At 40.9% G+C, this 13,287-nt stretch overlaps 1 protein-coding gene across 3 annotated transcripts in view; it reads right to left on the bottom strand.

Annotated features, from left to right (window-relative positions):
• cacna1g (calcium channel, voltage-dependent, T type, alpha 1G subunit) overlaps positions 1-13,287 on the bottom strand; it is a 213,366-nt gene that overhangs the window by 103,675 nt on the left and 96,404 nt on the right. For all 3 annotated transcript variants that reach the window (XM_085283808.1, XM_085283809.1, XM_085283810.1), the window contains exons 9-11: positions 6,540-6,691; positions 4,084-4,269; positions 1,732-1,846 (exon numbers count right to left, since the gene is read on the bottom strand). In XM_085283808.1, the coding sequence (XP_085139934.1) occupies positions 1,732-1,846; positions 4,084-4,269; positions 6,540-6,691 (453 nt within the window). The remainder of the gene's footprint in view (positions 1-1,731; positions 1,847-4,083; positions 4,270-6,539; positions 6,692-13,287) is intronic.

Raw genomic sequence — 13,287 nt, 5'->3', positions numbered from 1 at the left:
TAACACATGTCAGTCAGAAAGGTTATTTTATTTCTTCCCTGATTGTGTAGACTTGAGAGCTCAATTTAATAAAACAAAAGTTGTATATTCTGATTGCCCAGGGTTGGAGTTACAGCTGATGATGATTTAGACCCTGGAAGGTTAATGAGATACTTATTTAAGCCTTTTTTAAAACAACATATTGGGCCTCATGTAGACTGTAACGTGCAGTACATGGTAACTAGTAAAGATTAGAAGTTGAAACCTGTTTGCTGTAGCTGGATTGTTTGTGTACTGCTGGCAAAAATATTGGACTTTTTTCAAAGTCTTTGTAAGGGTGTAAAAGCTTTTCATCATACATGCTTAGTTTTCTTCTTTCTTTGTATTGTTTTATCTTTTTTCTTTATCTTTGCCTCCTTGTTCTCTCTGTCCCTGTCTCATTGCGTTTTTTTGTCTGTGCCTCTCTCTTTCAGTATACTTCCTGTTTTATTTTGAAGGTTCGCTCCCTGTCTGGTTATTGACGTTGGTGTCTCATTGACCTTCCTTCCTGACTACCCTTGTCTAAATACACTTAAATCTTTGGTTAATCAGAAAAAAACATATTTTGAAAATACTAGCAGTATTTTCTCAATTCTGCTTTAGACTGCATTCAGCCTTTCTCTGATTAGGACCCAAGAATATGTTTATTTGACTAGTAATAGCCCTTTTTTATTAGTACTTTCTCAGGTTCATGTGTGTAAATAGAGTCCTTAATCAGCGCCACTGTACCAGCACCAAAGAACACCTTGTGAGATTTCACAGCTTGACAGAGCAGCAATATTTGATTATGAGAATATGCCGATTTTAAGTAACTGTGATTTTTTTTTCTCTCCCCTATCTATGTTTTTTAAATTCCTGGTCGTAGTAACACAGATCAGTTAAAGAAATGCATTAGATGCTCATTCTTGCCATTAATCAAAGCTCAAAGGCTCACCTACTAACAGCAGAGCTTTTAGCTGCAATAGAAGAAGTGGTTTTAACAAAATCTCTGCATCTTTATTCAGTGAAGTGCGGGAGTACGGCAAAAACTTGCTGAATTTACGAAGTTGTGTGCTGAAGGATAATGTTTCAGAAAAACGCAACATTAAAATGTAAACTTTCATCATTCTGTTCAACAGATTGAAGCAGTGAAGATACACTTGAGCTCTCCATGGGAACGGACACATCAGTACAACGGTCTGTACAGAGAAACATGCATACATCTTACAGCCAGTCAGGTGAATAATAAATGGTTACTATATTGAGAGTGATATATGCTGGACCCCCACAGTTACGGTTAATTCATGAATCTAAGGTGACATAATGCAAAGCACAAGCCTACATAACCTATAGAAGATAGCCAGAAATAGGAAATTAGATGACTGGAAGAAAATGATGAAGACAGAAAAGGTCTAGCGGGGCCATAGGGGAAGAGGTTGATAGATTTTATTTATTCAGGAGGAGGAAGAGGTCTTTCAGGCTCTGAACAGGAGCATGTTCAGTCATCACCAAGACTCAAGGAGATCTTACTGGAGGTTAGTTGCTCGAGGGACCACTCTGACAGGTACAGTTAGATTAAACAGGCAGCTGATGAACATACATACTGTAATTTCTTCATGCTGCTTATTTTTTATTGTTTCAAGACGGTGACTGTAAACAAGCAGTGAGGAATAAACAAGCCTGGAGCACCACTAAACAGCACTGGGGAAGAGGGGGAAGAGAAGACAAGCTCACCTGGAAGACAGTCACTATGGCCCAGAGAAGAGAGTCAAAGTTCTTCCTGTCTGGTAGAGTGTCTCCGTCTCTCTCTGACCCAAACCTACAACCAAACAGATGCATCCCCAGGATACTGACCCAGGAGGGAGGGAGGAGGGGACAGGAAAAAACAAACAGGAAAAGGAGGGATAAATGTTTACATCACAGCAAACCCTTAGATACCACACAAATAAACAGAAATTATTTGTTGAAATGACATGTTTACCCATTATTATTGCTGCCTGTGAAAAAAAGAAGAAAAAAGCGGAGGATAAACAGAGCTACAGTCATACAAAAGCTTAAATAAAACTATATACTGACCTGAGACAGTTGCAGAGGTGATATTACATACTGAGTCCTGCCCCTGATTGGGTAGCATTCACTTTATTACCCTATCTCTTGACCAACAATGCTAATGGAAGTGCTTTCACTGGATTCAGCACCATGGAGAGTGACACAACCCACAACAATGACACCTCATGTATTTATTTATTTTTTCAGAAGATTACTCACATGCTGACTGATTTCCTCTACTTTGGAACTTTAAGGAGTAGTTTAAGAGACATTTACAAGCATAAGACGATAGCTAGGATTAGCTTAGTTTTGCATAGCACCCCATCACTTCACAGTAGAGCAGTGCTCCACAACACTTAACACTTTTTGCCTCAGTCAGAACCTCTGATTATTATTCCTCTTCCACTTTCAGCTTTCCAGCACAGCCGTTAAAATCCTTTCATGATTTTCTTTTCTTAGCCAGGCTAGCTGGTTGCTCCTGCCTCCACTTTTTATGTTAACCGTTTGATTACCAATCATGGCATACAGAATAGATTTGGGATATCCATTATCTAGGATTATCAGTTTTCCCTGGATTATTCTCATGTTAAGAAAATGTAAATAATTCATTTAATGGTGACACATGGGGGAAGCAACGTTTGCAAAAGCAGTCATAGTTTTTGTCAACTCCCTGTTTGAAGGGAAAAAAAATAAAGGAATACATGTTTCTACTACAGAGCAGAAACTATTCACAGCACTTCACTTTTTCCATATGCTATCATGTTATATTCCAAATGGATTAAATTCATTTTCCGCCTTAAAATTCTACACACAATGCCCCATAATGGCAATGTGAAAAATGTCTGCTTGGAGGAAACCAGGCACCAGTCATGATCTGCTTAATACCATCCCTGTAGCAAGGGATGTGAATGCCTATGCACATGTTATATTTTTGTTTTCATTTTTAATAAATCCGCAAGAATTTCAATCTCTTTTTATTTTGTGATTATCTGGAATTGTGTGTAGAATTTTAAGTTGAACAAAATAAATGTAATCAATTTTGGAAAAAGGCTGTAGCATGACAACATGTGGAATGAGAAACTCCAAACATATACCCATATAAAGCTCTATCTGCAGCCACACGAAGAACTGTAGTAAAGAGTAAATAGTATAGTAGCGCATATACAGTGACACAGCTAAATATGGGTAGACTGGCACAGCAAAGCAAAGGCAACACTATGAAAGGCAGAGGGGATAAAGACAAAGAAAGCTAAGCTACATGTAACAACTAAGCGGGGGTGTTATTATTATGAAGCAGCAGTGAGTCGGCACCGCAGTCTGCCTTTTATTCAGGAACAGACACTGAAGCTCAACTGGAGCTGAGGGATCAATGAACAGGCCTCCGCTGCGTCAACTTGGCAAGCCTTCACTCAAATCAAGAGCTGTTTATCTATGCATATATATACAAGGCCCTTGGAACTTTGTGTATTTGTGTGTGCGCGCCTGTGTACTGAAACGTCTGTGTGCATGCGTGTATGTGAGGGCACAAATCTCAATAAGCTGTTGAAATGAAGCAGCAAATTCTTCGGATACACACAGAGACATGCTCCTTTAGTCGTAACACTCCCTCTTAAATAAAGGTGGGGGTCTGAAATACACAGAGAAGCATTTAGTGTCTTATTTAACAATTGAGTGGGTTTTTTGGGCTCAGCCACAAAGTCTACCCAGCCAGAAAGATGGAATGCTGATTGAAAGAGGGAACCACTTTAGTCTTTTCCCCCGATTAAATCATCTCACTGTTCCTGTCGCTCTCAACACTACTTGCTTCTCACACAGAAGTTATCGTGTACTGATTTACCAGTTTACCTTCATTCATCGCCTTTGTTCTTTTCAGTTCCACGGTCAGTGATTGAAACACTTTTTTCCCCTTTTGATGTTATTCTTCCATTAGAATTGAGAAATAGAGTGGTGCCTACCTCCCCTACTGTTTAAACAAGTGGAAGACTGAAACATAAATATTTTTTCAGCCTGACTCACTCACTCTCCCCCTAAGAATACCTGAAGATGAAGATGAAGAGCATGAGGAGCATGCAGAAAGTGGCCACGTTGTCCATGGTCTTCATGAGCACCACCAGCTGTCTCTGCAAGGCCGGCATGAAGCGGACCAGTTTGAGGACGCGCATCAGCCGGAAAGTCCTCAGCACCGACAAACCCCCACCCTGCTGTCCCACGATCTCCCACACGCTGTCCGGAGAAAAGACAAAAACACATTTATAATTCACGTAAGGTCCAAATTCCAGTGAACTGTCTTCACGTCAGGCGAGCAAAAACCCAATTTTTCACTTTCTCTAAACACTGCGGGTTCCCAGATGTGGTCCTGACCACACTGACACAAATTATGGTCTAGCACTGCACAATCATTTTCTACAAAGAATAACATTTTCAGTAAGTTATGAAATGGTGAAAATGTGCTGCTTTTTTAATGCTTTAAAAATGATTTTTTGTTTTAATCAGTGAATGAAAGTATTTATTCTTCTGGCCACTTTGGATCAGCAGAGAAACCTGTAAACAAACACATAAAATAACATAACACAACATAACATAACTGTAGAAAATATCTTAGCTTTATCCTCCTGAACTGATCTGAAATTTATGTGTGAAAATGTACTTAGACACAAGCTCCGTCTTCTTTTAGCTCAGGTTTGGTCTCCACCTCCAGGTGAAGGAAAGATTTGATGCACCACTATGAGATTACCAGACACTATTCTGTACCTTTGCTTAGCTCCAGTTTAGTGCTGTACATAAAATTAATTTCAATTAAATTCAGTTAATTTTATTTATACAGCACCATATCTCAACAACAGTCACCACAAGGTGCTTTATATTGTAAGGTAAAAACCCTACAAAAATACAGAGACAACCCCAACAATCAAACAAACCTGCATGAACAAGCAGTTGGTGACAGTGGAAAGGAAGAACTCCCATATTTTCCTAAGTCCTAAATATGGTATTACTGATAAATATAAAAAATCTTCACAGACAGTGCTTTAAAATGTATTCGATTTTCTACTAATGTCTTTAGTTTTTGATACATAAGAAATTGTTTTATATTTAATTTAATTTAATGCTGTGATGCACAGTTTTATATATACAAGTATTAAGTGATAATTGCGTGCAGGAGGACTAAGGTTACCCAATACAAAGTGGGTTTGTGTAAAAAAAAACAAAAAAAGCAAAGAAAAAGAAATCTGGATTAATATATCCAAAGAACTACGACTCTACATTGATAACCTGCAGCTGGACTAGACACACCGAGGCCTGATGACAACCAATCCCGTTCAATCATTTTTCAGAACCATCAAAATAGCCAGAACTACAAGCACACCAGTATTCTCTTTTTCTCTTTTTTTTTTTTTTTTAAAAAAAAGTGTTTTCTCTCCATTTCAGCTTTTTTTAAAAATAAAATAAAATAAATGCACTTTTACGTGACTGAAAACAAACCCTTTCTGAAATAAACTTTCTGATTTCTTTCTCCCAGGGATAAAGGAATTCAGAATGAATGTTTCGATATGAAGACAGGGCTGAAATTGAGAGATTGGCAAACAATAATAAAGCCAACACAACCTCGTCTCTCCGGACTAGCAACTGGATCACATCGCTGATTACGTTCCCTTTTCCAACATGTCGAAACGAAATAAGAAACCTCCTGTTTAGTTCTTAAACTGGCGCACACACCACAGCAACCTTTTTTTCTATTCAATTCATGTAGCACCAATTCACAACAATGGAGCTTTTTTATTGACAGGTAAGTGCCTTAAAATATTTGAGAGAAAATTCTAATTCTCATTATCGCACTGCCCCCTATGGACAGCAGTTGGCGCCAGTGGGAAAGAAGAACTCCCTTTTAACAGGAAGAGACCTCTGGAAATATCAGGCTGCGGGAAGGGCAGCCATTTGTGCCCACTCAGTTGCGGAGTGGTCAGGTAAAGGAAGAAGAACTTTACCTTTCATCTAAATTTTGTCACAATGCACCCAGATGACCTTGAAACCCTCTTTTAGGACAATGTAGACAAAAGTTACCAAACACAGGTAAAGAAAACAAAAAGATAGACCCAAAGGTCAACTGGGTCTTGATCTAGGCAGAGATCTTTTGACAGAGACAAACATGAACTCTGGTCTCTAACAGGATATGATATGGCTGCAAAATTCCACCACAATGATGTCAGGGACTCTTTTTCCTTTCTTTTTTTTTGCTTCAACAAACATTATTTGAAGGCTGTGCATTTCATTCGGTCAGGTTGCGTTTTGTATTTTATTACATTTTGTTTGAAGATCTGACATCGTATGAGATCTGTACAAAAATAGAAGAATTCATGTGGGAGTTGAATTCGTTTTCACTGCACTGAGCAGGGTTTGTGTTCCCAGTGGCATCCTTTTAAATATAGAAACCGAGTGCAGAAAAGGATACGTGTTTTATTTGAGGGCATTCCTGTTGCCAGAGAGCGAGTCCTCACCTGATGACCACAATTATGCCGTCAAAGATATTGTAGGGGTTTTTGATGTAGCCAAAGGGCCCATACACCAAAACCTTCAGCAGCATCTCCAAAGAAAACAGGCTGGTGAATACGATGTTGCTGATCTCCAAGGCGTTGGTCAGCTCCTCAGGCTGAAGAGACAGAAAGACAAACAAGGGAGTAATTAATGTGTTATTACAGAGGAAGCAGCTCAGGATAAGTTGACTGTATGACTACAGAATAAACATCTGCTGTATCACATGAGTAAAAGGCAATTGCTGAAGACTAAATGCAACTAAAATATGACAAATTGGTCACAGTTTCTGTCTCTCACACGCGCATTACACCATATATATCATAAATGCATGTATGTACAGTGTCCTTATCTTCCACTGGGACAAGCACACCGATTGGAGTGCTGACATGCAACGTCTGCTCAAAGCTCATCAGAGAAATGGACTGCCGCTCACATTTCGATCAATCAAATGGTGTGTGTGTGTGTGTGTGTGTGTGAGCATCTGAGCGCAGAGGGGAAAACAGGCAATGAGAACAAGCAGACAGACAAGGGAAAGAGCTTCCGAGCCAAAGATAAAAGGCGCGGCACATCCAAATGTGACGCTTTATGTAAATCAGACTTCTATAGCGGGTATCAGTAATTATTGGTGGGAAGAAAAGAGGCAGAACGATGTTGTGTGTCTGTGGCCTGTGCAGCAACCCAGACAGGCTTCATGAGGCCTTTCATCTCCATGCAATAAACAGTTTACACAGCTCAAAACGTGGTGTCACACACACACACACAAATCCGTAGCACGGACATGACATACAGGATAGGTGTTGAAGGCCCAAAATGGGTTTTTACGTTCTCTATCATAAGTGTATGTGTCTCAATATCCCACTGTGTGTGTGTGTGTGTGTGTGTGTGTGTGTGTGCGTGTGTGTGTGTGTGTGTGTGTGTGTGTGTGTGTGTGTGTGTGTGCGTGTGCGTGTGGGTATAAATAGAGTCATCGTCCCAGCAGAAACATAATCCCCCGGCTGAACCAGGAGGTAATGCAACGTAATGTAAACACAGTGTGTGTCATTAAGGCCCGTCCTGGTGGGCTGTCACTAATCACTACACACCATGACTGTTTAAGCAGCGATTACACAACACTAGCAAGGATACACAGAGAAAAGGAGACAGAGATTAGCATCACCAGTTGAATAACAGATCCACGTGCTGAATCGTGGCACCAGTTTGTCTAGAGCCCTTAAGCAGCAAAGTCAATCGGTTACTTCGAAATATGCTCACTGCTGGTATTGTTACACTGCTTTCATGTCAAACTATGGGAAAGACAAGAATTCACCTCCTCCAGTGTGCAGAACTTGGAGACATCTATTGGCAGACTTTGAATGGAGTCTATAATGACCTGGTTTGATCCTTGGCCACACTTGCTTCTTGTTTAGACTAGTATGGAGATGCTGTACTGAGGGCATGTGTAGGGATCGGTTTTGCCTTAGAAGATGGACCAGGTCAAATACCAGTTGGAAGTTTGGTGGTTCAATCCCGGTTCCTCCAATCTTATGCCAGAGTAGATACAGAACCACAGATTGGTTCATCAGTGTGTGTGTGTGTGTGTGTGTGTGTGTGTGTGTGTGTGTGTGTTAATCCTAATAAGGCAGAAAGTCCTTAGATGTAAAAAACAAAAGTGGTCAGTTGAAAAGTGTGATATTTAGCACTTATATGTAGGTGGAACTATAGGAGGAGAACTTCTGGTCAAAATCAGAAGAAAATTCAATTCGATTACATTTTATATTGTAGCCAAAATGCAACAACAGTCAGGCTAAGAGCAGTTTATATTGTAAGTTAAAGAACCTACAATAAGAGAGTGAAAACGTCAACAATCAGTTGATGCCAATGTGAGCAAGCACCTGGTGACAGAAACCTCCCACAGAACCGGTTGGGTATAATCTGTGAATCTCTGAGCATCTGTACTGATGCATTATTAAAATGGCAGTAAAAACCAACGCAATCGTACACTCGAGTCTTCAGTCTGATTGCTACAATAGGAGCAAAAGCCAGAAAGTCACAAAAATTTTGCCCTGATATGAGACTGCAGGGAGCAAATCTGAATATTTCCCAGAGCACAGAGCGTAGATTTTAGTGCTGTTTTGTGATAAGGTTGGAGGTTGTAACCAATTGAATTCCTGCTCATTACCTTTCCTTCACACACAAGTAGAACAACTTTCAGTACACTGCCAGACATGTGCATGGGTGCAAAAGATCACAGTTATGAGCGCCTGTTTAAAAACTTTTAACCAGAAAGGCCTTTTTTCAGCCTACCCTTAAGTCACTATTTTATTTGCTAAAAAAAGTGCAAAAAGTACACAGTGGCAGCATGCTGAGAGAGGAATGGCTAAAAACAACTTCTTAAATCTTAAAGATGAATCGCGTTACTCACTGGGCGCATGTCTGAGTAGTGAAACAGAACAAGTCAAAAGCAACCACCATCAAGAGAAAACTTCAATAAAGGGTGTTGACAGCTTGTTTGAGTTTCAACAAGTACACACTTACAAGTTGTTGCTTGGTATTAAGTCATTTTTCCCACAAGACCCTGAATTTAACACAAGGCCCGGAGGCAAATATCAGTCCAACAACACCAAGTGCTGATGTTGCACCATAACTCAGAGCTTGAACTTTCAGACTGTGCTTGTTATAATTAGCATTTTTAAAATAAGTTGTAATTGGCTTTTGAGATTTGTAAGGAAATAATGCACATGTTTTACTAACTTCAGCTGATAATATCAACACTGACTGTTGGTAGATTAGAGTTAGAGGTAAACCTAAAGCAGTTTATATTCAACCAGTTGAGCTGTGGGTGCAAACAGACTTCCTGTTCTTAATATCAGCACTAGTGCTTTTTTTAGTTTCCCCAGAGCCCTGAAATCTATGTTTCTTGTGCTGCAACTGTTCAAGATTACTTTGTGTCATGTAGTATGTGAAGTAGTATTTTGTTGTTTGTATGTCTGACGTGCTAAATAAAAATTTGAATGACCAACTTGTCTTCCGTGTTATTCATTTTTCTGTGCTTCTCTAGGAAGTCCAAGGTTTTCTTTGTTTCCCAGCACTCAGGTGCATGGAGGAGACACCAGTAGACAAGCAAATACCTAGCAGAGCTGGACAGGGCCGTAGAAGGTCCTTAACTCATCAGCAGGATCAGTATCTGCTGCTTTGTGCAACGGGAAGGAACAGGATGAGCACTGCCAGAGCCCTTCGAAATGACACTCGAAACCACACTGGTCACACTGGTGCCCGATTGGCATTTGCCATAGAATACCAGAATCTACCACTGGAGCATGTTCACCCTTTGAACGTGTGAAAGATGTGAAAGAGTCTGGAGAAGCCGTGGAGAGGGTTTTACGCTGCCTGTAACATTGTTCAGCATGGCTGGTTTTGGTGGTAGGTCAGTGATGGTCTGGGAGGCATATCCATGGAGGGACACACAGGCCTCTACAGGTTAGGCAATGACACCTCGACCCCCATTAGGTATCGTGATAAAATCCTGGTGCAGTGGGTCCTGGGTTCCTCCTGGTACATAGCAGTGCCCAGCCTCGTGCGGCAGAGTATGTTGGCAGTTCCTGGAGGATGACTGGCCCCTACGCTCGCTTGACCTAAATCCAGTAGAACACCTCTGGGACATTATCTTATCCAACTAATAAAGTCGTGTCAATGTTCAGTAAATTAAAGTGAGAAAGTAAGAACGTGTGCAACTTGTAAAAGTCAGCAACTGCCATAGCTATTCCAAGCAACCAGTGAGGCTTCAGTGTTTGATTTCCTGTGCTTTGCAATTTGAGAATAGGTCAACAAATTGTCATATTTAGGTTTTTGTGTTTATTGTACCCTTTCACTCGTTATGCATTTTAGGTTGAGCACCAGCATGTAACACAGCTGCTGTATTACACTACACGGTAGAGAACATGTACAGAGCAGAGGGCCACATTGTTAAAAAAAAAAGAATAATTTGTCAACAGTCTGCGGCGCAGCTCCTATCAGTGAACCCTGCTTCCTGAAAAACAAGCTTTCCCCCGTTTCATCTCACCTCTTTGTCTTTGTGTCTCCTGTGTCTGATTCTGTGTTCACAGACGCAGATCAATCTGTTCGTTTGATCCCGTTGCTTTATTGTGTCCATTCATTTGTACAGGGACGAGTGTGGCGGCGGCAAATCCTTCTTATTCGTGCACGCGCGCGCATAGATACACGATTACGGAAAGTTCAAGGGGGTAAACAAATGCGGGGGCACTTAGATGTTTGTGTTTTCTCTCAGATGAATGCCCTCACACACAGTTATGCAGAAGCACACACACACACACACACACACACTCAGTGCAGTGTGCAAAGAGGCGTCTCCAAAGTTACATTAATAGCCATGTGCACGCACACATCCACAGGCCACACACATAAATCCACACAGTGCAGCTCCACTCCCACACTCCTAACAATGTACGCACATATTTCTGCACAGACTCACACTTATAGCCATGCATGCAGACACACACATCCAGCTGTATAATAGATGTGGTTGATAAGCCAGAACAAGAAGTACACTTTTTATGAGGTGAGACTTGGACTGCAGACATCTGGGCCTTGAGACCGAGGTTCAGGTCATTATTTTTCCCCCACTGTTTCTGCTCTGCTATTGTTTCAGCTTGTATATTAGACATTCCTCAGACATCATGCAAGATTACTGCAGGAGAATGAGACCATAAAAGAGTTTCTCACACACAGAAGGAGCACACAAGAGACAAAGAGGGTGAAAGATACACCAACCAAACAACATATGCATACACACACGCTAGTGTCACAGAAGCCTCACAGCCATTAACTTATCAAACGGGAGAAATTTTTTAATTGACTAATGGCCAGTGAGGTGCACGTGCTACCTAGAGAGAGATTAATGCGTCCAAATGCCCGACCGTGTAAGCGAGAAAGACACTCTTGCTTTTCTAATTGCTTCCTTCGATGGCTGTTTCCTGGGTAATGAGGCTGCGGGAGCATTAGGAGGTAAAGTGTGTTAGATGAGGAATAGCGTTATCTGGTTAGCACTAATGTAATGCCACCTAATCTGATGTGATCTAATCTAAACGGGATGCTGTGCTCCGCGGCGCTCCAGACTGTCAATGATGCAGCGCCATGCCCGGTGTGTGTGCGGCGCGCGCATGTTAGTTTAATCAAGTGGTTTTCATGGGCTCGCTACAGAAGAGGGCATTTCAAGTATGAAACGGACATTGATACACTCACTACTGGGGTTAGAGGTGATTTAATAACAATGAGGAGGATACAGTATCTCCTCATCATTGTCTTGTCTGAGATGATTTAATGATTAGGAAGTCTATAGCAGCCACTTAACAATAATTCTGAAATGAAATAATGATGCGGAATTTAATTTGGCTTTTGTTGGCCATACTGATACTACGATGGCCCTGAAACGCATTGCAACTTGAGAAAATGCCAATAAATAGAAACACAAAGCAAAACAAAATGCCACAAAAGCCCGCCCCCCCCCGACACAACAAAGACAACATTGTTTTTGGTGCTTCGCAGCAATTTTTTCTTAAGTTGCAACCATTGGAAGTGTTCTTGCTAACTTGATTTAGGTTTGCAACCCATCAGGATTTAACTCAACATCTGTTGAAGTTGGAACAATATGGGCTCTCCTTGGCGTTTGTAAAGCATTATATACAATTTTCTTCTTCTCTTTGCTGTGACACTACAGCAGGGGTGTCTAACTCTAGTTTTCGAGACCTGCTGACCTGCAGCTTTTAAATGCATCCCTACTCCAAATCAAATGATTGGATTACCTCGTCAGCATGCCATCAAGATTGGCAAAGGGCTGATAACAAGCCATTCATTTGATTCAGGTGCATCAGAACAAGGATGCATCTAAAAGCTGCAGGACAGTAGCTCTTGAGGACTGGAGCTGGACACCCCTGCACTACAGGTTTCCCTTTTTTACTGCTGTTCTGAGATAGTACATTCCAGCCATTCTAAGCTTCAGCTCCCGAAGCAGTAGTAGGCTACAGATACATGGTACAACATTGGTCCCAGCCTTATTGAGCCTATGCAATGTTGAAAATGTAAAATGACAAACTTTTGAATTATTTAGTTATTTTTTGCTCACATTTCTTCTCAACTTGCTACTTTGGGCATCCAAACAGCAGTGCAGAAAGTAAGTAAGTAAAAGATTGCACTCACGATATGTGTGAAGAGCTGCAGCAATATAACTTTGCTGTTCCCTCTGTGCCACACATAAGGTAACAGTGTTATGGTAGGTTTTTAGTGCTATACATGAAATTGTAACTCCCTCTTTGACCTTGAGCCTGGCTAAAGCCTTGCCTTTGCAACTCTGTTGTCGTTACGAAACCCGCAATGCGCAAAAACCACAGCACTCCAGTCATTATTGTTTCATGTTGTGCCAACCGCAAACTGGCAAGTCACATTAGCATTCTTATTGATGGGGTGAATTCAAACAGAAAGAACTATTTAAAGTTTCGTCAGGAAGTTGCTAAAGTCTTTTGTGGCTTATTGTACCTTTGGTTGTGGTGCCTTCATGGATCTGTCGTGGCAACAGTGTGACCAGTCTCACTCCCAACTTTTCATTTTTGGATTCTTGGCCAGGTTCCCTTGTATTCAAGCTAGATGCACTTCTTACTCATGAGCTTCATGTTAGCAGTGTGCAGAGTTAATGTTGTGAAAAGAATATTTTAGACCAAG

This window comes from Mchenga conophoros, linkage group LG8 (genome assembly GCF_057382185.1).
Source record: "Mchenga conophoros isolate Kocher_MC1m ecotype Shallow Benthic linkage group LG8, M_conophoros_male_GT1.1, whole genome shotgun sequence".
Lineage (NCBI taxonomy): Eukaryota > Metazoa > Chordata > Actinopteri > Cichliformes > Cichlidae > Mchenga > Mchenga conophoros.
The sequence above is the reverse complement of the archived record's forward strand: the minus strand, read 5'-3'. Positions and strand labels throughout refer to the sequence as shown.